The 25,480-nt window shown below is 42.5% G+C and overlaps 1 protein-coding gene across 3 annotated transcripts in view; it reads right to left on the reverse strand.

Annotated features, from left to right (window-relative positions):
• The window catches only part of LARS1 (leucyl-tRNA synthetase 1), a 96,941-nt gene that overhangs the window by 64,998 nt on the left and 6,463 nt on the right, over nt 1-25,480 (reverse strand). For 2 of the 3 annotated variants that reach the window (XM_086413663.1, XM_086413664.1), the window contains exon 1: nt 12,351-12,512. The exons of the other annotated variant lie outside the window; for it this stretch is intronic. In XM_086413663.1, coding sequence (XP_086269789.1) covers nt 12,351-12,356 — 6 coding nt within the window. In that variant the 5' untranslated portion in view covers nt 12,357-12,512. Of the gene's footprint in view, nt 1-12,350; nt 12,513-25,480 lie in introns of those variants that run through there. 3 annotated transcript variants of the gene reach the window in all.

Here is a 25,480-nt window from a genome sequence, read left to right on the forward strand (position 1 = left end):
TATTACCTGGCAACATTCCCATCATTCCTTATGCCACCCTTGGATGAAAATAAACAGGAAAAATACACATGATCACTCTAACTCTGAAAAGCAAGGGCTATCACTTCCCTCTCAGTTTGTGACTCTGTGAAAAAGAATTAGCTGCTAAAAGCAGGTGTGCTGAAGAACACAGCACTCATGCAACTGCCAAGTGTGAAAGCTGGATACCATACTTTTCGTTTTGAAAACAACATTAGTGTCTAGAATTTTATTTTCTTATACAAAATTATCTGAACCAAAATTATATTTTCATCCCCTTCTTATATGCTAATGTTTCCAGATTCTGCATCATTTTTAAATGGGAAAATACCTGGGCTCTACTACTAGGCAGGTAACCTTGCCAAGTCATGTCACGTCTCCCTCTGTACTTCCACCCAACAACTCAAAACATGCTTTCTACTCGAATCACAGATATGCTGCTATTTTTAGACAGCTATTTTTTAAAATGGTTACATAAATTTGAAGTAATGATGCAAACAGTACTTCTGTGCAATTAAAAAAAAGTATTACTATTTCTTCAATAACTATCTTAAATATACCTTCTGTATTGTATGATAAAAATAAAAGTATTAAAATTAGGTAAGATTCAGTATAAATCTACCATAAATTTGTCAACTCTGTTTTACTATTTTCAACTTTATATATATATTTTTTTCTTTTTTTTCATTTGGCTGTGCTTCACTGCCTATAGGATCTCAGTTCCCTGACCAGGGATGAAACCCCAGCCCTCGGAACTGAAAGCACAGAGTCCTAACCACTGGACCACCAGGGAATTTCCTCAGTTTTCTATATTTTAAATCGAAGGATGGTTTATTATTCCTTTTTATTTTTTAAGTAAGTTTAAGACAGGAGAGGACAAGCAACAGAAAAGATGAAACGTCAAATTACTAGGAGGAGGTACAGTGATAGATTAAAAGGACCTTGCCACAAAGGCATAAAGGAAGTAAGAAACAATTCCACACTTGAAACATCATGGACATAAGTTTCTCTAATAACCGAAGGAAAATAAAAATAAGTAAATTTTTTATTTCTATAAATCCTGACCAGATCATAACTGCCATGCGTGGAAATTATATCAAAATACAAATATGATCAATGCAATTCCTTTTCAGAGGTTCTCTACTGCTCTCTGGACAAAGTCCACACTCTTAACCCTGGCACTTAAGGCCCTTCTTATCTCATCCTTGCCAGGCCCCTTCTTCTCCCCTCTCATCATCACTCCAGGCCTATCAAGCCACCTGCACTTTTCCAAATGTGTCACGCTTCCTCCGTCCCCGCTGGGCCTTTGTTCAAGCTATTCTCTCCACCCTCATATCCCACCAATCTTTTTTGCCTAGCTAGCTCATCCTTCAGTTCTCAGCTAATCACCTACTTTGATTCCCCAAGAGTGGATCAAGTACTATTCTTAATATGTCCCTACCTACCAGTATTACCTCTATGATAGCATTCATCACACAGTATCAGTATCTATCATCCACAGGACTGTAAGTTTATTCACAGTGGGGACTGTGTCTCATTTCTCATTATATCCTCAACATCTAAGCTTATATTTTGTTTGTTCAATCACCCATTGGGTCTGACTCTTTACAACCCCATGGACTACAGCACACCAGGTCTCCCTGTCCCTTACCATCTCCCGAAGTTTGCCCAAGTTCATGCCCATCCAGCCATCTCATCCTCTGATGCCCTCTTCTTCTGCCCTCAATCTTTCACAGCATCAGGGACTTTTCCAATGAGTCATTGTTTGTATCAGATGACCAAAATACTGGAGTTTCAGCTTCAGCATCAGTGCTTCCAATAAATATTCAGGACTGATATCCTTTAGGATTGACTGGTTTGATCTCCCTGCTGTCCAAGGGGCTCTCAGGAGTCTTCTCCAGCACCATGGATCGAAGGCATCAATTCTTTGGTGTTCCACCTTCTTCACGGTCCAGCTCTCACAACTGTGGGGGTTCCCATGTGGCTCAGATGGTAAAGAATCTGCCTGTAGTGCAGGACTCCAGGGTTCAATCCCTGGGTTGGAAAGATCCCTTGGAGAAGGGAATGGAATCCACTCCAGTATTTTTGCCTGGAAAATTCCATGGACAGAAGAGTCTGGTGGGCTACAGTCCATGGGGTTGCAAAGAGTCGGACACGACTGAGTGACTAACACTTCACTTCACTTCTACAACTGTACATGACCACTGGGAAAACAACAGCCTTGACTGTACGGACCTTTGTCAGCAGAGTATGTCCCTGCTTTTCAACACACAGTCTAGGTATGAAGAAGGCAATGGCACCCACTCCAGTACTCTTGCCTGGACAACCCCATGGACGGAGGAGCCTGGTAGGCTGCAGTCCATGGGGTCACTGAGGGCCGGACTGAGTGACTTCACTTTCACTTTTCACTTTCATGCATTGGAGAAGGAAATGGCAACCCACTCCAGTGTTCTTGCCTGGAGAATCCCAGGGACGGGGGAGCCTGGTGGGCTGCCGTCTATGGGTCGCACAGAGTTGGACACGACTGAAGCAACTTAGCAGCAGGTTTGTTACAGCTTTCCTGCCAAGAAGCAAACGTCTTCTGATTTCATAGCTACAGTCACCATCCACAGTGACTTTAGAGCCCAAGAAGAGGAAATCTGTCACTACTTCCACCTTTTCCCCCTCTATTTGCCATGAAGTAATGAGCTTATAGCAGGCTCGCAAGTATCCGTCAAAAATTTAAAGATTTAAAAAGAGAAGTGAGGAAAAAAGAGAGAGAGAGAGAAGTGAAGAACTTCTCTGGTGGCCCAGTGGTTAAGATGCTGCACTCCCGATGCAGGTGGCGAGTGCTCCATCCCTCGTCAGGGAACTAGACCCACATGCCAAAACAAAGATCCAGAACAACCAAATAAATAAAATACAATAAAACAAAAGGAGAAGTGAGCAACACACTGCCACCTTTTGCATACTGTGGCCATAGAAAATAACAGAGACCTGGGTTGCATATTTGAATCAAGATGCTAAACAATCTGAACTCTTTCCTAAGAATTTCCATAAAATTAAGTGTGCATGTATAACACAGTTGGAAATTTCCTTTTCCAAGAAAGAATAAGGGCCTCCATGGATTCACTGTTTTCTGAAGGACTTCTAAAAGACTTCATCTAGACCTCAGCTCCTTTGCCCGTCTTACTGCAAAATCCTCTTTTTAACAAGTAACCTATAAGTCTCTATTCCTATACATGCTGACCAATTTTCAATTCTAACATACAAGGACTATCATTTGAAAAAAAGCTATGGCAGAGATGGCAGTTTGCCTATGCGATATCCATTCCTTCCCATTCTTCTTCAGCAACAGAAGCCTAGTCTTATTTAGGGTAGTGCATCAGAGGCTTTCCTAGTGGCTCAGATGGTAAAGAATCTGCCTGCAATGCAGGAGACCCAGGTTCAATCCCTGGGTCGGGATGATTCCCTGGAGAAGGAAATGGCAACCCACTCCAGTATTCTTGCCTGGAGAATCCCATGGACAGGGGAGCCTGGTGGGCTACAGTCCCATGGACAAAGGAGTCTGGTGGGCTACCATCTGTGGGATCACAAAGAGTCGGACACGACTGAGTGACTAACATCAGAGGCAGTTAAGCATATGGTTCCAGGAGAATTCAGATAGGAACAATGCTTCTGGGTTCTGCCAAAGCTGTTTTGAGCAAAAGAAAGTAAATCACTTCCGCCCAGCCCTTAAAACAGCCTGTATAACTCCTAACAGCCACTTAACCTACAGATGGAACAGGCACACTGCTTAGGGCCCATAATGCTTCCAGGGGCTCATCAAAACATTTTATTATCTTTTAAAATCAGGAGAAAAAACAAATTTTTGGATAGAAGAAAACTCTTTTAATATGTAATATTCATATGTGTCTTTATACCAAAACAACTGTCAAATATAACTTCTAATTTTTTTTTTCTTTTTACAAAGGATCAGATCAGATCAGTCGCTCAGTCGTATCCGACCCTTTGTGACCCCATGAATCGCAGCATGCCAGGCCTCCCTGTCCATCACCAACTCCCAGAGTTCACTCAGACTCACGTCCATCGAGTCAGTGATGCCATCCAGCCATCTCATCCTCTGTCATCCCCTTCTCCTCCTGCCCCCAATCCCTCCCAGCATCAGAGTCTTTTCCAATGAGTCAACTCTTCGCATGAGGTGGCCAAAGTACTGGAGTTTCAGCTTTAGCATCATTCCTTCCCAAGAAATCCCAGGGCTGATCTCCTTCAGAATGGACTGGTTGGATCTCCTTGCAGTCCAAGGGACTCTCAAGAGTCTTCTCCAACACCACAGTTCAAAAGCATCAATTCTTTGGCGCTCAGCCTTCTTCACAGTCCAACTCTCACATCCATACATGACCACAGGAAAAACCATAGCTTGACTAGACGAATCTTTGTTGGCAAAGTAATGTCTCTGCTTTTGAATATGCTCTCTAGGTTGGTCATAACTTTCCTTCCAAGGAGTAAGCGTCTTTTAATTTCATGGCTGCAGTTACCATCTGCAGTGATTTTGGAGCCCCCCAAAAATAAAGTCTGGCACTGTTTCCACTGTTTCCCCATCTATTTCTCATGAAGTGATGGGACCGGAAGCCATGATCTTCGTTTTCTCAATGTTGAGCTTTAAGCCAACTTTTTCACTCTCCACTTTCACCTTCATCAAGAGGCTTTTTAGTTCCTCTTCACTTTCTGCCATAAGGGTGATGTCATCTGCATATCTGAGGTTATTGAGATTTCTCCCGGCAATCTTGATTCCAGCTTGTGTTTCTTCCAGTCCAGAGTTTCTCATGATGTACTCTGCATATAAGTTAAATAAACAGGGTGACAATATACAGCTTTGACGTATTCCTTTTCCTATTTGGAACCAGTTTGTTGTTCCATGTCCAGTTCTAACTGTGGCTTCCTGACCTGCATATAAATTTCTCAAGAGGCAGGTCAGGTGGTCTGGTATTCCCATCTCTTTCAGAATTTCCCACAGTTTATTGTGATCCACACAGTCAAAAGCTTTGGCATAGTCAATAAAGCAGAAATAGATGTTTTTCTGGAACTCTCTTGCTTTTTCCATGATCCAGTGGATGTTGGCAATTTGATCTCTGGTTCCTCTGCCTTTTCTAAAACGAGCTTGAACATCAGGAAGTTCATGGTTCACGTATTGCTGAGGCCTGGCTTGGAGAATTTTGAGCATTACTTTACCAGCGTGTGAGATGAGTGCAATTGTGCGGTAGTTTGAGCATTCTTTGGCATTGCCTTTCTTTGGGATTGGAATGAAAACTGACCTTTTCCAGTCCTGTGGCCACTGCTGAGTTTTCCAAATTTGCTGGCATATTGAGTGCAGCACTTTCACAGCATCATCTTTCAGGATTTGGAATAGCTCAACTGGAATTCCATCACCTCCACTAGCTTTGTTCGTAGTGATGCTTTCTAAGGCCCACTTGACTTCACATTCCAGGATGTCTGGCTCTAGATGAGTGATCACACCATCGTGATTATCTGGGTCGTGAAGATCTTTTTTGTACAGTTCTTCTGTGTATTCTTGCCATCTCTTCTCAATATCTTCTGCTTCTGTTAGGTGCATACCATTTCTGTCCTTTATCTAGCCCATCTTTGCATGAAATTTTCCTTTGGTATCTCTGATTTTCTTGAAGAGATCTCTAGTCTTTCCCATTCTGTTGTTTTCATCTATTTCTTTGCATTGATCGCTGAAGAAGGCTTTCTTATCTCTTCCTGCTGTTCTTTGGAACTCTGCATTCAGATGTTTATATCTTTCCTTTTCTCCTTTGCTTTTCGCTTCTCTTCTTTTCACAGCTATTTGTAAGGCCTCCCCAGACAGCCATTTTGCTTTTTTGCATTTCTTTTCCATGAAGCGGTTCACAAAGGAAAAGTATCTAAGACCCCATGAAGCCTAGTTGTACTTTCTATGCTAGGGTTATGGGTCATATGAAATCCCAGTATATCATTACTAAATTCCTCTCTCCTTAAATCAACTTGAGTTGGCTTCCACTGCATGCAACCGAATAATTCCTGACATTTACCCAACTGGGTTGTGAACTTCTGGCAGACAGCGTCTTATAGAACTTTTATGCTCAGCTCAGCACCACATACAATGCTAACAGGCCCGAAGTCACATGACAAATATTTTTTGCCTAAAAATGACCATGTCACCCACTTTAAAGAAGGACATGAAAGCAATAGTCTTCACAAATTGCTTAGTACTGTTTCTTTTCACTGTACTGAGGATGCTGAATGCAGGAAAGCTCTTCTTTGAGGTCTCTGCTTTTCAGAAAACCTTGTTTCTCAAAACCTCCAAGGTCAATTGTAATGAAATCTGATATCGGCCCCATCACCAACTTGCTGTATTACTTTGAGCAAGTCACTTGATCAAGCTGAGTCTGTTTCTTCATTGGTTACTCAACTAAACAACCAGGGGTTTTTTGGTTTTGTTTGGGGTTTTTTTGGCCATGCTGCGCAGCCTGTGGGATTTTAGTTCCCTAACCAGGGATCGAACTCTTGTCCCCTGCACTGAAAGCACAGAGTCCTAACCATTGGACCATCAGGGAATTTCCAACAATTGGCTATTTAATGAGAGCAAAGTTCCTAAACTTCAGCTCTATTGACATTTGGGGCCAAATAATTCTGTTTTCAGGGACTGGCATGTGCACTACCAGATATTTAGGAACACCCCTAGCTTCTACCCACTAGCTGCCAGTAGCATACCTCCAACTGTCCTGTTCTAGAGTCTCCAGACCAACTGTTCTCTGTGGGACAAAGTCACCCCCAGTAAAGAACCACTGAACTAGATAATAAACTTTGTCATATATGTATGCTGCTAAGTCGCTTCAGTCGTGTCCGACTCTGTGCGACCCCATAGACGGCAGCTCACCAGGCTCCCCTGTCCCTGGGATTCTCCAGGCAAGAACACTGGAGTGGGTTGCCATTTTCTTCTCCAATACATGAAAGTGAAAAGTGAAAGTGAAGTCGCTCAGTAGTGTCCTATTCTTTGCGACCCCATGGACTGCAGCCTACCAGGCTCCTCCACCCATGGGATTTTCCAGGCAAGAGTACTGGAGTGGGGTGCCATTGCCTTCTCCAGTCATATATGTATAGCACTGTACAGTTATTAAAACATTTATGCACATTGGAAGGTCTGATGCTGAAGCTGAAACTCCAATACTTTGGCCACCTCATGCAAAGAGTTTACTCACTGGAAAAGACGCTGATGCTGGGAGGGATTGGGGGCAGGAGGAGAAGGGGACGACAGAGCATGAAATGGCGGGATGGCACCACGGACTCTATGAACATGAGTTTGGGTAAACTCCGGGAGTTGGCGAGGGACAGGGAGGCCTAGTGTGCTGAGATTCATGGGGTCACAAAGAGTCAGACACGACTGAGCGACTGAACTGACCTGACCTGACCTGAACCCTAACTTCTTTGATTTTAACCACAACCCTAAGAGATGGGCAACAATCACCCTAAGGAGAAGGAAATGGCAACCCACTCCAGTGTTCTTGCTTGGAGAATCCCAGGGATGGGGGAGCCTGGTGGGCTACCGTCTATGGGGTCGCACAGAGTCGGACACGACTGAAGCGACTTAGCAGCAGCAGTGACTATATAACATCCAGCTGAAGACTAGCAGGGGGGTACTCTTTCTGCTCCCTTCTGATGCCTATGTCAGAAGCTTTCTCTGTCTCCTTTATACTTTAATAAAACTTTATTACACACACACACACAAAAAAAACAATCACCCTAAGAAATGGGCAGACCAGGTATTACTATTTCAACGATGACGAATCTGAAGCTCAGAGATCATTATGCCAGCAAATGGTCAGACTGGACAAAAACTCTCATCTTCTCACTTATATTTCCACTTTCTCTTAGTACTCTGGCCATATCCTAGCGCCACTGGTTATAGAACCTAAACAAGATCCTTAACCTCTTTAAGCCTCCATTTGTCTATCTATAAAATGAGATTAATAGGTAATAATTATATCTACCTTCTACTATTACTATGAGGATTAAAAGATATAATACACATGAAGGACTTAGTATAGCACCAGTGCGCGTGCACACTAAGTAGCTTCAGTGTGTCAGACTCTGTGTGACCCTATGGACTCTACAGCCTGCCAGGCTCCTCTGTCTATGGGATTATTCTGGCAAGAATACTGGAATGGGTTTCCATGCCCTCCTCCAGAGGATCTTTGGAACCCAGGGATCGAAGCCACGTCTCTCTACATCTACCTGCATTGGCAGATGGGTTCTTCACCACTAGTGCGAATTAGGAAGCCCAGCATAGTACCAGAGTGGAGAGTGAATTCATTCAGTCACGTCCGACTATTTGCAACCCCGTGGACTGTAGCGTACCATGCTCCTCCATCCGTGGGAGCCTCCAGGCAAGAGTACTGGAGTGGGTTGCCATTGCCTTCTCCAGAGGATCTTCCTGACCCAGGGATCGAACCTGGGTCTCCCACTTTGTAGGCAGACGCTTTACCGTCTGAGCCACCAGGGAAGTCCTAGCATAGTACCAGACCTATGGTAAATGCCCAATAATGCTAACCATTATCACAGAGAGACAACTGGACATCATATACTTCTTGTTGCGTGTCAAAATGGCATTGTGGTTATCTCTTAAGAGAATTTTTCATTATATTTTTAAAAACTTACTAAAATATGTATGGATGAAATCATACAGTGCCTTAAATTTGCTTAAAATGAATCTTAAGACGGGGAAGTGGACGTTCTGGGGAAGATAAAACAGAAACAAGACTGGCCCTAAACTGTCAATTACTAAAGTTGGGTGATGGGTACATGGAAATACATAATACTATTATTATCTCTACTTTGTTCACTATTTAAATTTTCCAAATGAAAAGTTTAAAAATAATTTCAAAGTTGACTATTATCTTTATTACATCACATCCCCATGTAACTAAAAGGGATTAAAACTTTCAAAAGTTCTATAAAATAAATACTTCTATGATATGAAGAAAATTATATTGCTTACTCTTCACCATTCAATTATAAAGTAAAAACTAATTTTACATCCATGCTACTCCATGTTTATTATCTTATACACTCTACTATTATAAGGGTTCTATCAGAGTTAGAAAACTTTCATTATAGGAGTGAGCTTGCAAAAGAAATTTCCGCATTAGTTTACAACTGTGATAGTACAATGATTAAGAGAATGAGCTCCAGAATGGAACCAAAAGATTTAAAATTCTACTTCTTAGTAGATCTGATCTCACTTTCTCTATTCTATTCAGGAACATGACTTCTCTCTTCTATATCCATTTTCCCTTTCTACAGGACAATTTCCATAAGCAAACAAGCACAATATAATTTCTCCTGTCCTCAAAAAAAAGAAAATCTCTTTTAATCTTCATCTATTACCCCATTTTTTTTGGTCTCTATAAATTCTTCAGAAGAGGTCTATACTCATCATCTCCACTCCCTTTCTTTCCATTCTTTTCAAAAAAGCTTTGCATTTTTTATTGGAATATAGTCAATTAACAATGTTGTAACAGTTTCAACTGTAGAGCAAAGGGACTCATACATATTCATCTATCTATTCATATTTCATGCAAAAATGGGCTCCATAAAGGACAGAAATGGTATGGACCTAACAGAAGCAGAAGATATTAAGAAGAGATGGCAAGAATACACAGAAGAACTGTACAAAAAAGATCTTCACGACCCAGATAATCACGATGGTGTGATCATTCATCTAGAGCCAGACATCCTGGAATGTGAAGTCAAGTGGGCCTTAGAAAGCATCACTACGAACAAAGCTAGCGGAGGTGATAGAATTCCAGTTGAGCTACTTCAAATCCTGAAAGATGATGCTGTGAAAGTGCTGCACTCAATATGCCAGCAAATTTGGAAAACTCAGCAGTGGCCACAGGACTGGAAAAGGTCAGTTTTCATTCCAATCCCAAAGAAAGGCAATGCCAAAGAATGCTAAAACTACCGCACAATTGCACTCATCTCACACGCTAGTAAAGTAATGCTCAAAATTCTCCAAGCCCGGCTTCAGCAATATGTGAACTGTGAACTTCCTGATGTTCAAGCTGGTTTTAGAAAAGGAAGAGGAACCAGAGATCAAATTGCCAACATCCGCTGGATCACGGAAAAAGCAAGAGAGTTCCAGAAAAACATCTATTTCTGCTTTATTGACTATGCCAAAGCTTTTGACTGTGTGGATCACAATAAACTGTGGGAAATTCTGAAAGAGATGGGAATACCAGACCACCTGATTTGCCTCTTGAGAAATTTATATGCAGGTCAGGAAGCAACAGTTAGAACTGGGCATGGAACAACAGACTGGTTCCAAATAGGAAAAGGAGTACGTCAAGGCTGTATATTGTCACCCTGTTTATTTAACTTATATGCAGAGTAAGTACATCAGGAGAAACGCTGGACTGGAAGAAACACAAGCTGGAATCAAGATTGCCCGGAGAAATATCAATAACCTCAGATATGCAGATGACACCACCCTTATGGCAGAAAGTGAAGAGGAACTAAAAAGCCTCTTGATGAAGGTGAAAGTGGAGAGTGAAAAAGTTGGCTTAAAGCTCAACATTCAGAAAATGAAGATCGTGGCATCTGGTCCCATCACTTCATGGGAAATAGATGGGGAAACAGTGGAAACAGTGTCAGTCTTTATTTTTCTGGGCTCCAAAATCACTACAGATGGTGATTGCGGCCATGAAATTAAAAGATGCTTACTCCTTGGAAGGAAAGTTATGACCAACCTAGATAGCCTATTCAAAAGCAGAGACATTACTTTGCCAACAAAGGTTCATCTAGTCAAGCTATGGTTTTTCCTGTGGCCATGTATGGATGTGAGAGTTGGACTGTGAAGAAGGCTGAGCGCCAAAGAATTGATGCTTTTGAACTGTGGTGTTGGAGAAGACTCTTGAGAGTCCCTTGGACTGCAAGGAGATCCAACCAGTCCATTCTGAAGGAGATCAGCCCTGGGATTTCTTGGGAAGGAATGATGCTAAAGCTGAAACTCCAGTACTTTGGCCACCTCGTGTGAAGAGTTGACTCATTGGAAAAGACTCTGATGCTGGGAGGGATTGGGGGCAGGAGGAGAAGGGGATGACAGAGGATGAGATGGCTGGATGACATCACTGACTCGATGGACGTGAGTCTGAGTGAACTCCGGGAGTTGGTGATGGACTGGGAGGCCTGGCGTGAGGCGATTCATGGGGTTGCAAAGTGTCGGACACGACTGAGGGACTGATCTGATCTGATCTGTATCTCTCCCAAATTCCACTCCCATCCAGGCTGCCAGGTAACACTGAGCAGAGTTGCCTATGCTGTACAGTAGGACCTTGCTCGTTATCCATTTTAAATACAGCAGTGTGAATATGGATCCCAAACTCCCTTCTGCCTGGCAACGCTAAGTTCCCATTCATTCAGTCAGGACCTACAAGGCTTTACATGAACTACATCCAATCATCGGACAACCACCACCACCACCACCACCACCAGCACACAAACACCATCAGCATCATCACCATCTCCCCTGGAAGACCCCACCACCACCTTTGAAACATACAGTTCTCCTTGTTTTTCACTCACACGGTTGACTCTGTTCGGAAATCTTTTCCTTCATATAACTGCATGGCTTGCTCTCCTACCTCCCTTTTGCCACATTGTCACCTTGGCAAACGGAGAAGAGGATGGCACCCCACTCCAGTACTCTTGCCTGGAAAATCCCATGGAAGGGGGAGCCTTGTGGGCTGCAGTCCATGGGGTCGCGAAGAGTTGGACACGACTGAAGCGACTTAGCAGCAGCAGCAGCAGCAGTACCTTGGCAAAGACACTCTTGATCCTCTTTGCTGATCTGTTCTTGTTTATAGCACTTACCGGCACCTGACATTTTACCGCATACTTTAAAATGTAGCGCGCGCACACGTAAACACCATGAATACAGAAACGTTTGTCTATTTTACAAAGAAGGCGCTCAACAACTTGTGTTGGAAGGAGGAATCAATGTTACATACTCTTTCTACAAATCAGCTTTTAGAAACTTTGGTGAAATAACACACGTGACATGAAGTAATCTGTAAAGTTAAAGATACCAGGGCCTGGCTCATCAGCCAGCACGAAAAGGCAAATCCTCACAACAGCCAAGCCTTAAACGTGAGAGGCAACCCGCCCCCCCCCCGCCCCCCCACCACCCGCCTTTCTTTAGAAAATGATTTTTCCCTTCAGGACAGTAGCTACCACATGGAGCCCCAACTCTGGAGAGAGCAGACAGACGGGTTCCAAGCCCCAGCCAAGCGAACTTTCTTCCCGCCAAAACTCACCGCCATGGCGCCGCCCAGCAGACTGTGCAAATCCACGACACTGACCTCGGTGATCCCCACAAAGGAGTGGTTACTATCTTTCCCCTCTCTCTCGGGACTGCCAGGCCTAACACGACACTAAAGCACACACTGCAGGCCTGCTGAGGTAATCTCTGGCGCACTACCTCCGGGGGTATATCCTGGCCTTCGGGGAATTGTAGTTCTCAGACGCCTAAAACCTACGTCCTGCAGGCATATACTGACTACATTTCCCAGAGAACAATAGATTACCGGAAGTCTAATCGATAAGCCACTCAAAGGGGCGCCGGTAGTGACGTCATGAAAAGTTGCCCTACAAAGGTCTAACTACAAAGCCCATGATGCAGTTCAGGCCACTGATGCCGCGAGCGCGCTATGACTCACCTAGGGTTTCCGGGCCTTCAACCTTTTCAACCTACATAGCTGGGTTGGGTGTCTTGTCAGGATGCCAGGAAGCAAAGTGTATTCGTCTTCAGTAACTGAAGTGCTAATTATGACTTGCCATTGTGCACAGATATTTATGACTGTCGGTGGTGGCATTCAAAAGTCGAGAATTTAAACATTTTAAAGGCATTTTTTAACAACCTCCAATTTATTAAAGGAGAGGCTGGAAACCTTCTCCAGGTCCCAGTGCCTGATTGAGATTGTTTCATCTGTGTCACCAACCAAGATGGAGCTGTCTAGGTACTAGACACTAGACACATATGGCCATTTAGTTCTTCAATTGCACTAGCCACTTTTCATGTGCTGAAAAGTCATGTGGCCGGTTGTTATCATATCTGGACAGTTGCAGATACAGAAAATTTCCATCATCAAAGAAAGATCTATTGAAAAAAACCGGATCCAAGGCTTTTACTTTCTGGATGTCAGATTAGTTACTCTCACATGCTTTCCTTTGTTAATTCAGTCAACAGTCATTAAGCATCTATTCTACAGAGCACTTGGGAGGGGTAGAGAGGTGTGCCCAAGCCAGAAATGTGTCTTCCTAAAGAAATCAGATTGATTATATTCTTTGCAGCCAAAGATGGAGAAGCTCTATACAGTCAGCAAAAACAAGACCAGGAGCTGACTGTGGCTCAAATCATGAACTCCTTATTACCAAATTCAGACTGAAATTGAAGAAAATAGGGAAAACCACTAGACCATTCAGGTATGACCTAAATCAAATCCCTTATGATTATACAGTGGAAGTGAGAAATAGATTTAAGGGCCTAGATCTGATAGAGTGCCTGATGAACTATGGACTGAGGTTCGTGACATCGTACAGGAGACAGGGATCAAGACCATCCCCATGGAAAAGAAATGCAAAAAAGCAAAATGGCTGTCTGGGGAGGCCTTACAAATAGCTGTGAAGAGAAGTGAAAAGCACAGGAGAAAAGGAAAGATATAAGCATCTAAATGTAGAGTTCCAAAGAATAGCAAGAAGAGATAAGAAAGCCTTCCTCAGCGATCAGTGCAAAGAAATAGAGAAAAACAACAGAATGGGAAAGATGAGAGATCTCTTCAAGAAAATTAGAGATACCAAGGGAACATTTCATGCAAAGATGGCCTCAATAAAGGACAGAAGTGGTATGGACCTAACAGAAGCAGAAGATATTAAGACGAGGTGGCAAGAATACCTGGAAGAACTGTACAAAAAAGATCTTCACCACCCAGATAATCACGATGGTGTGATCACTGACCTAGAGCCAGACATCCTGGAATGTGAAGTCAAGTGGGCCTTAGAAAGCATCACTACGAACAAAGCTAGTAGAAGCGATGGAATTCCAGTTGAGCTATTTCAAATCCTGAAAGATGATGCTGTGAAAGTGCTGCACTCAATATGCCAGCAAATTTGGAAAACTCAGCAGTGGCCACAGGACTGGAAAAGGTCAGTTTTCATTCCAATCCCAAAGAAAGGAAGTGCCAGAGAATGCTCAAACTACTGCACAATCGCACTCATCTCACATGCTAGTAAAGTAATGCTCAAAATTCTCCAAGCCAGGCTTCAGCAATACGTAAACCATGAATTTCCAGATGTTCAAGCTGGTTTTAGAAAAGGAAGAGGAACCAGAGATCAAATTGCCAACATCCGCTGGATCATGGAAAAAGCAAGAGAATTCCAGAAAAACATCTATTTCTGCTTTATTGACTATGCCAAAGCCTTTGACTGTGTGGATCACAATAAACTGTGGAAAATTCTGAAAGAGATGGGAATACCAGACCACCTGACCTGCCTCTTGAGAAATCTATATGCAGGTCAGGAAGCAACAGTTAGAACTGGACATGGAACAACAGACTGGTTCCAAATAGGAAAAGGAGTACGTCAAGGCTGTATATTGTCACCCTGTTTATTTAACTTATATGCAGAGTACATCATGAGAAACGCTGGACTGGAAGAAACACAAGCTGGAATCAAGATTGCCGGGAGAAATATCAATAACCTCAGATATGCAGATGACACCACCCTTATGGCAGAAAGTGAAGAGGAACTAAAAAGCCTCTTGATGAAAGTCAAAGTGGAGAGTGAAAAAGTTGGCTTAAAGCTCAACATTCAGAAAACGAAGATCATGGCATCTGGTCACATCACTTCATGGGAAATAGATGGGGAAACAGTGGAAACAGTGGCAGACTTTATTTTTGGGGAGCTCCAAAATCACTGCAGATGATGACTGCAGCCATGAAATTAAAAGACGCTTACTCCTTGGAAGGAAAGCTATGACCAACCTAGATAGCATATTCAAAAGCAGAGACATTACTTTGCCAACAAAGGTCTGTCTAGTCAAGCTATGGTTTTTCCTGTGGTCATGTATGGATGTGAGAGTTGGACTGTGAAGAAGGCTGAGCGCCAAAGAATTGATGCTTTTGAACTGTGGTGTTGGAGAAGACTCTTGAGAGTCCCTTGGACTGCAAGGAGATCCAACCAGTCCATTCTGAAAGAAATCAGCCTTGAGATTTCTTTGGAGGGAATGATGCTGAAGCTGAAACTCCCGTACTTTGGCCATATCATGCAAAGAATTGACTCGTTGGAAAAGACTCTGATGCTGGGAGGGATTGGGGGCAGGAGGAGAAGGGGATGACAGAGGATGAGATAGCTGGATGGCATCACTGACTCAATGGACGTGAGTCTGAGTGAACTCTGGGAGTTGGTGATGGACAGGGAGGCCTGGCATGCTGTGTCATGGGGTTGCAAAGGGTCGGACACGACTGAGCGACTGAACTGAACTGAAAAAAATAACAGGAAAGAAGATTAATAAAAATTTTAACAAAAATAAAATTTAAATTATATATGTATAATGTACATTATATTTACACTGTTCAACAACTAGTTTTGAAATATAAATTTAATGTTGGCATAACACAATGCCTGGAGCATGGTATGGGCTCAATGAAAATTCAGTGGCTGAAGAAGTTAAAGAAGGAACCTTAGGTTATAGAGAACCAAGAAATAACTTTAGGTTATAGAGAACTTACCAGTGGTTCCCTTGCTTCTGTACTCTTACACACAAAAATACTCCCCTTTATCCTCCACCTTTAGCTACTAACCATTTAGACATCACTTCCTGACAGCCCAAGTCTGGGTTAAATGTCCCTTTTTTGATGTTCCCCAAAGCAGCTCCTTCCTGCCCTCCCTTGTGAAAGTTATCTCACCAAATTTTAATAGTTTGTTGACCTCTCACTAGACATAAGCTCCATGACAGCAGAAGCTGCCTAGCATAGTGTCTGGCACATAGCAGGTGTCTTACAAACATTTACTGAATGAATGAAAGACAGGATCCTCATCCTCCATAGCTCTTATAACTATGGTTAGGCTTTCCTGTTCCAATTCTGCCCTAACCAGTACTATTTGTCATCTTTGATTCATCAGCTTCCAGTCCACATTGTTCATACCACAAATATTTATTAATCATCTCCTATGAACATGACATAGAGGTAGGATATAGTAAGGAGAAAGACATGGCCCCTGCCTTCATGGAGCTTACAGTCTAAAGGGTGAGAACCATTAAAGAAGAAAATAAATAAGTAATTGTGTGATAGAAAATTGTGAAAATTATGAAAAACCTACCTCCACGCATCCAACTGCATCCTTGTTAACTTTCTTATCTAAGTGATATTTTTTCAAGAGTCATTGGTTTTCATTCATTCAACAAAAAATTAATTCACTTATAGTATAACCAATGCACTGTCCTAGATGCTGGAGATACAACACTTGAACAAGACAGGCGCTGTCACCTCTTTCTAGTGGAAGAGGCAAACACTGAAGCAATGGGAGGCCATGGAAGTAAGTGTTTTAAGTGAGGAAGGGGCATGGTCCTATTTGTGTTTCATAAAGATCTTTCTGAAGAAGGGTTGAAAGGAATAAAAAGTGGAAGCAGAAGGCTGTTGCAATTGTCCAGGTGAGAGGTGATAGTAGTTCAGACTATAGTGGTGACAATCAAGGTGAAGAAAAGTAAACAGAGTCCAGAAATATCTAGAAAATGAAAATTGCCACAACTTGATAATATGGCTTTTTGAATGGGAAGTGTTCATTCTTTGAGTTTCCCAAGTGGCACAGGGGTAAAGAATTTGCCTGCCAATGGAGGAGATGCAAGAGAAGCTAGTTCAATCCCTGGGTTGGGAAGATCCCCTGGAAAAGGAAATGACAACCCACTCCAGTATTCTTGCCTGGAAAATTCCATGGACAGAGGAACCTGGTGGGCTACAGTCCATGGGGTCACAGAGTCAGATATGACTGAGTGCGTGCGCACACACACACACACACACCCATCCATTCTTTGTTCTGCTATGTGGAATACCCTCTCTAGATAAATGAAATTAGAAAGGTAGCAGAGTGGTTAAGAGCTCAGGCTGTGAATCAAACCAAGTTCATCATTTATTAGCTGGGTGACCTCAGGCAGTTCAATTAACCAGTCTGGTTTAAAGGTAATAATAGGAAGCACCTCACAGGATTGCTATGAAGATTAAAGAAATAATATGTATATAGATATAAACCCTGTGTGTGTGTGTGTGTGTATATATATATATATATATATATATATATGCCCAGCATATAGTGTGTGTGTGTGTGTGTATATATACATATATGTATATATATACATATATATATATGCCCAGCATATAGTAAACACTTTAAAATATCAGATATTTTTATTATTATTTTAGGAAAATTGGTCTATAAACACTAATCTGATTAAAATAGAAAAAGCTTGCCTGCAGTCCATGATAAATCTCTTTCCTAGCCTGACTGAGCTAGTTATCACCATATAATTGTGTGGTATACCTTCACCAACTGTCAGATCATTTGCACTCATTCTTTAAAATTCCACAACAGAGCTCATTTCATTTTGTTTTGTTTTCCAAATCCATCTCACTGGTCATTCTACTGGATTCAATTGAGTCAGCATTTCTAAATTGAGATCCATAAAACTATAATTAATTTTGGCTTGTCTCTGAGTCCCTTTATATTTGTTTTTCATGCTTATTTACCTAACTTCCCAACCTTTATATGACACGGGCCAAGGAAGGAATTGTGGGCATTTATTTTCACACTTCTGTCTCACAAATGTGGCATGCAATAAATATGGTTGTCACTTCCCTACCCTATTAGACACCTTTTTTTTTTCTTTAGGCTATTTAATGTATTTATTTATTTGGGCATTATCTGATGTCCTGTGGGATCTCAGTTCTGCCACCAGGGATCAAACCCACATCCCCTGCATTGGGAGAGCTAAGTCTTAGCCACTGGACTGTTAAGGAAGGCCCTCATCCTTTGTTTTTAAATGATTTTGTTTTCTGACATTAGTGTTCTGCTTTTACTTTTATGTTTCCTGAATGATGGACTGATTATTTTTTATAGTCTAGGTGATTAATATAAAGAGAAGGAAAGATAATCTAGGATTTATGGACTTTAGCTGATCCCGGGGTTGCACTGTGTCCAATTTCCAACAGTTAATGGGCAACAGAGAAAGTGTATGTATGTGTATGGTGCTCACAAGCTTTTGAGTAAGACGTCTAGGTCTGACTTGGAGCTTTGTCCTGTGCTAGCTCCGCTCCTTCAACCCTGGGACTCCAGGTCCTCACACGTGTGTGTGTAATGATAGAACCTACTTCCTATGCTTGCTGTGAAACTAAAATGACTTATATCGAAGAAGGTGATTAGTGTGGTTTATGATCTAAGTGCTCAAGAAAGATTATAGAGAAAGAAAAGTGGTTGACTGGAAGCCAGTTTGATCATTGTCATGGTCTGAATGTTTGGGTCCTCACAAAATTCATATGTTGAAATCTGAATGCTCAATGTGATAGTATTAAGATTTATGAGGTGCTTAGGTTAGAAGGATGAAGCCCTTTTGAAGGGATTAATGTGCTTATATGTGATTCCCAGGTGGCACTGGTAGTAAAGAACCTGCCTGCCAATGTAGGAGACAGAAGAGACATGGGTTTGATCCCTGGAAGATTCCCCTGGAGAAGTAAATGGCAACCCACTCCAGTATTCTTGCCTGGAGAATCTCATGGACAGAGGAGCCTGAAGGGCTACAGTCCATGGCATCACAAACAACAGGACACGACTGAAGTGACTTAGCATGCACGCATGCAATGTTCTTATACAGGAGAGCCCACAAGCTCCCTACCCTCTTCCACCTTGTGATGATACAAACAGAAGTGTTCTACATGAAGAGGGCCCTCACCTGGCATGCTGGCACCCTGCCCTCAGGCTTTCAGTCTTCAGAACCATGAGAAATTTTCTGCTGTTTATAGGCCTCCCAATCTATGGTATTTGGTTATAACAGCCCAAATGAACTAAGATAGTCATTCAGTTAAATGGAATTCTGAATCTGACTGACATGAGCTAGGAACAACTAGCCATATTAATTAAGAAGACAAATGTAACCAAATTAGAGAAGTTGCACTTCCAGGTACCAAAGTTTTGAGAAGCCCCTGTTGCCTAGATTTCTCCTAAAGCGGTGATACTGGTAATTCTTAGGACTTGGAAGTCACTCATTCATGTCATCCCACTGCAGACTCAGGATCCACATGCCTCAGCCTGTTCTTGTCAACATTCCACAGAGCATTGCCAGGGTGTCACAGGGTCATATGGGAAATGTGACACCTGAGTCATCAAAACACTGCCTGTGATTCCTAAATAACCTGCCTATCCAAACTGCTACCAGCATTTCCATAACCATGGTGGAGCAGTCCAAGGGCCTCCAGAAATAGAAGGAATGGGATTTCCCAGGTGGTCCAGGGGTTAAGAATCTGCCTGGCAGCACAGGGGACACGGATTCGATCCCTGGTCTAGGAAGATCCCCCATACCTCGGGGCAACTAAGTTGGTGGGCCACAACCACTGAAGCTTGCGTGCCTAGAGTCCATGCTCCATGAGAGAAGTACCACAATGAGAAGCCTGAGCACCGCAGCTGGAGAAAGCCCATGCACAGCGACAGAGACCCAGGGCAGCCACACATACATGCATACATGCAATAGAAGGAAAGAGGGAAGGATAGACAGATGGAAAAGAAGAAAGAAAGGGAGAAGGAAAAAACGAGCAAGTAAAGACAGCCAATCACTTATTACACAGTTTCAAATTTCAGTGACTATATTTTTAAAATTTAGCTGGTGCATTTACTACATTTGGGATTCCTATTTTTACAGTATCAGTGAAATCAGACTGGTCTAAATATAATACTGGAGTGAGTTGCCATGTCCTTCTCCATGGAACCCAAGGATCAAACCCAGATCTGTCAAATTGCAAGCAAATTCTATATGTTTGAGCTACCTGGGAAGCCCTAAGTTCAAATATGTAAATTAGGAGCACAATCATGGTCTTACCTTTTTTCGCTAGTAATTAGCCAGGCCCCCATTTTCCATGCAGCCAGAAGTCAGTATCTTCCTCTAGATGCCATTCGAGGTAGCGTCTGAAAATGTGGGCTCTAATGCCAGGTTGCCTGACTTTGAATCAAGCACACCCCCATTCCAAATTTGCTGTATGACCTTGGGCAAATCACTTGATCTGCCTAGGCCCATAACATAGCAACAATAATAGTATTTACCTGCTGCTACTGCTGCTAAGTCGCTTCAGTCGTGTCCGACTCTGTGCGACCCCAGAGACAGCAGCACACCAGGCTGCCCAGTCCCTGGGATTCTCCAGGCAAGAACACTGGAGTAGGTAGCCATTTCCTTCTCCAATGCATGAAAGTGAAAAGTGAAAGTGAAGTCGCTCAGTCGTGTCCGACTCTTAGCGACCTCATGGCTCCTCCGTCCATGGGATTTTCCAGGCAAGAGTACTGGAGTGGGGTGCCATTGCCTTCTCCGAGTACTTACCTAGCAATATTGTTTTCATGATTATATTAGTTATTCATCAATATTTATTGCACATCTATTATATACCAGGTTTTGTTTTCAGCACTAAAGATACAATGCAAACAAGGAAGACAAAATCCTTGACCTCATGAAAATTCTAGTTAGGATGAGGTAAAGAAAATAAACTCATGAAAAAGTTTCAGACCATGAAAAATGCTATGAAAATAAAACAGGATTATGTAGCAGAGAATAACTATAACACTAATAATAATAACACTAAGAGAAATGTAGTGTTAATTTAGATGGATGGTCAGAGAAAGTCTTCCTAAGGAGGTGATATTTGAGCTGACAAGAAAAAGTCAACCATAAAAAGATGTGTGGAGGGACTTCCTTGGTGGTCCACTGGTTAAGACTCCACCTTGAATGCAGGGGACACAAGTTTGATTCCTGGTCCAGGAACTAAGATCCCAGATCCCTGGTTGGGGAACTAAGATCCCACAGGCCACAGGACAGCTAAGCACTTGTGCCACAACTACTGATCCCATGTGGCACAGCAAGAGAGTCCACGCACCTCAACAAAAATCCCTCATGTTGCAACTAAAACCTAACACAGCCAAAAAGAAAAAAGATGTGTGGAAAAGAGTTCCAGACTTGGCTTCCCAGGAGGGTCAGCAGTAAAGAAACTGCCTGCCAATACAGGAGACGAAGGAGATGTGGGTTCAGTCCCTGGGTCGGGGGGATCTCCTGCAGGGGGGAATGGCAACCCACTCCAGTATTCTTGCCTGAAAAATCCTATGGACAGAAGAGCCTGGCCTGCTACAGTCCATAGGATCACAAAGAGTCAGACACAGCTGAGCACACACACATGTCATGTCAATTATATCTCAATAAAACTGGAAAAAAAAATTGTTTTTTAAGTTCCAGGCAAAAGGGCCAGCAAATACAAAGGCCCTGAGGTAAGAAGGAGCTTGAAATGTTTGAGAAACCTAAGATGCTTTGTCCTCACACCTCTCTTCTCAAGCATCCAGCACCCCTTCCTCACATTCAACTGATGCTTCCTTCCTAGTTCACTGAAAACATAGAAGCAAACTGTAAAGAACTCCCATGAGTTTCTTTTACTACATCTACCATTATACCTCCGCCCCTTATCATGAGCTCTGTTTTCTACTTATCATGAATAATCAGGGCTCCTATTAAGACCTAAACTCCATTTGTACACTAAATCTCATTGTCTTTTCCTACTAAGAGATTTTATTCCCGCAGTTGCCCACTTCACCTTCCACATCATCAAATTTTCTTTCCCCACCAGATCACACCCATCTACCTTCATACATTTCTAACCTAACACAAGCAAAAGAAAAACAGAACAAAATATAAATAAATCCTCCCTATCCCATCATATCTTTTGATACCCTCATTGTTCTACTCCCTTTTACAATAAAACTCTTCAAGAGAACTGTCATACTATCTCCAATTCCTCTCTTCTCTTTCTCTCCCAAACTCTTTCCAATTGTGTGTTCACCTCCTCCATTCCATGGAATTGTTCAGATCACCAATAACCTCCTCATTCATATTGCCAAATCTGATGGTCAATTCTATGTCCTCATCCTACCTGATGGAGAAGGAAATGGCCACCCACTCCAGTATTCTTATCTGGGATATCCCATGGACAGAGGAGCCTGGTGGGCTACAGTCCATGGAATCACAAAAGAGTCAGCCTCTACTTAGCAACTAAACAACAACAACAACAACATCTTACTTGATGCAAGAACTACATGACATAGTTGAAAACTCCATCTTTCCTGAGGCACATTTCTTATTTCTCTATTCTCCTTCATCGCTGGCCAAGTCTTCTCAATTTACTGCATATTAGTCCCTTTCCTTGTAAATAGTAGTATGCCCTAACGGCCTTTCTTTCTAGATACACTAAATTCCTAGATGATCTTTTCCAGGCCCATGATTTTCAACACACTTTATGATGTTGATGGATCCACCGTTTTAAACACCAGGCCCAACCTCTCATGAACTTCAGACTCTTAGACTCAACTGTCTACTTGGTGTTTCCACTTGGATTTTTTTCCCCACACTCTGCATCTTGTAGGATCTCAGTCCCTTAGCCAGGGACTGAACTCAGGCCATGGCAGTAAAAGCCCAGAACCTAACCACTAGGTCACCAGGGAACTCCCTCCACTTGGGTTTTTATATTATGTGTCTTGCCTAAGCTGCTGCTGCTGCTGCTAAGTCGCTTCAGTCGTGTCCAACTCTGTGCGACCCCATAGACAGCAGCCCAACAGGCTCCCCTGTCCCTGGGATTCTCCAAGCAAGAACACTGGAGTGGGTTGCCATTTCCTTCTCCAATGCATGAAAGTGAAAAGTGAAAGTGAAGTTGCTCAGTCATGTTCGACTCTTAGCGACTCCATGGACTGCAACCTACCAGGCTCCTCCATCCATGGGATTTTCCAGGCAAGAGTACTGGAGTGGGGTGCCATTGAAATTAACCCAAATTCAGGGGCTTAAAATGACTTTTTTTAACTTTTGGTCATGCTGCATGGCTTGCAGGATCTTAATTCCCCTACCAGGGATCAAACCCATACCCTCAGCAGTGAAAGTGTAGAGTCCGAACCACTGAACTGCCAGGGAATTCCCAACAATAACCATTTATTATCACTCACAGTTTCTGTGGGTCAGAAGTTTGGAAGCAGCTTGACCAAATGGTTCTGGTTTGGGTGCTTTCATGAAAATGCAGTCACATGCTGACCAGGGCTGTGGTTGTCTGAAGGTGTGACTGGGGCTGGAAGATCTACTTCTACCATGGCTCACTCACAAGGCTAGAAAGTTAGTCCTGGCTGTTGGTAAGAAGTCTCAGTTCCTCTCAATCTGGGCCTCTCCAAAGGGTTAATTGAGTGCCTTTGGACATGTGACTGGCTTTCCCCAGAACAAGAGGTCCAAAATAGGAGCTACAATACCTCTTATCCTAGACTTAGATGGAAAGGACTGTCATTTCAATGTATTCTGTTGATCATACAGAGAAGCCCTGATCCAGTGTGGGAGCAAAGGACACATGAGCGTGATCCTTACAAGTTGAGGATAGTTGGCAGCCATCTTGGAGAATGGCCACCACCATGTCTAATGTCTAAGACAATGTCTAATTCGCGCCCCAAACTGAATTCATGATTTACCAGCCAGTCTCTAAATCTGCTCCTCCTTCATTTTCCCCACTTCAGGCCAAGCACCTTGGTTTTATCCTTGACTTCTCTTTGTGTTTCACACCAACAATTATTCTGTCAGTAAAACTCCTTGACTCTACCTTTAAGATACATCCAGAATTTAACTTCTTACTCTCTCTTTCAGTGCTAGTCTGGTCCAAACCAACATCATCTCTCACTTGGATTATTCCTTCCTAACTGGTTTCCCTTCCTTCACTTATGTCTGCTCCAGTTTGATAACCATGAGGCAGCCATAGCCATAATCATAGCTAGTGTTTAAAAATAAAACATTAAATCATATAATTTGATTCCTCTGTTTAAAACCTTCAGTGTCTTGCAGTCTCACTCAGAACAAAAATTCAAAGTTCTTACCATGACCAACAAATGATCTGGCTTCTTACTACCCCTTTAATCTCTTCAACCATTATTTTCTTCTCGGCTCATCCCATTGCTTTCCTCCTTTCCTCAAACTGTCAGACCACTGCTTTCAGATCACTGCTCAGTCCTTTTAACTGCTCCATCACTCTCTTGCCCCTAACTTTGCTTTATTTCTTTATAGAATGTATCTGGCTATATGATATAGTTGTTTACTTGCCACCATTCTCCTGATGCTAAAACAGATCTCCAGGACAATGCATATTTTCTTCACTGAACCAAGGCCTATTACAGCGCTTTGCTTACAATAGGTTGTCAATCAATATTTCTTGGAAGAAAGGCCAAATCCAGGAACCAAAAGAGGCTAATACATGCAAAGTTGGTTGGCAGAGTACCTAGCACACAAGGAGTATGAGTTATTATTACTTGCTGTGTCCAAATCCCAAAGGGCTTCTTCAACCCAAGGAAGAGAGGGCAGTTGTCTTCCAATATCAGAGAGATAACCAGAGGGAATTAGAGTCAGTCTACTGTTGCTATTTCCTGCTTGAAAAAATAAAGTCACTATTATTGCTGTAATGCTTCCCATATTTTTCCTGGATGTTTTTCTAATCTGCAAGGAAGGATGGCAGACTGAGGCCCCTGTGAAACTCTTGGAGAATAGCACATGAACTAATTCTGGTCCACACATCCAGAGATGCCACTTTCAACCTTTCCTCCCTGTTGACATGGCTCTCTCCATGTGAAGCAACTTTTTAAAAAATTGAGATAATTGTAGTATCATAAGCAGTTGTAAGAAATAATACAGAGAGAACTTTTGCACACTTGTCCTAATTGCCCTCGATGGTAACATTTGCAAAACTATGGTATATCATAATCAGAATATTGATATTGACACATTTTATATGTAATCATTTGTGCACATCTGTGTGTGTGTGTGTGCGCAAAATTCTTTACAGCATTATCATACCTGTAGTTCCCTGTACCCATCCTGGTAGTCAAGATACAGAGCAGTTCCAGCTCCACAAGGATCCCTCATGTTGCCTTTTTAAAACCACAGTCATGGGACTCCCTTGGTGGCCCAGTGGCTAAGATGCTATACTCTCAATGCAGGGGACCTCGGTTCAATCCCTGGTTGGGGAACTAGATCCCACATGCTGCAACTAAGACCCAGCACAGCCAAATAAATAAATAAAATTAAAATTTTAAAAAAATATTAAAATCACACTCATGGGGCTAATCTGGTAGTTCAATGGTT

This window comes from Bos grunniens, chromosome 7, assembly GCF_055505025.1.
Source record: "Bos grunniens cultivar Pamir isolate PY7600 chromosome 7, Bosgru_T2T1.0, whole genome shotgun sequence".
In the NCBI taxonomy this organism is placed as follows: Eukaryota; Metazoa; Chordata; class Mammalia; order Artiodactyla; family Bovidae; genus Bos; species Bos grunniens.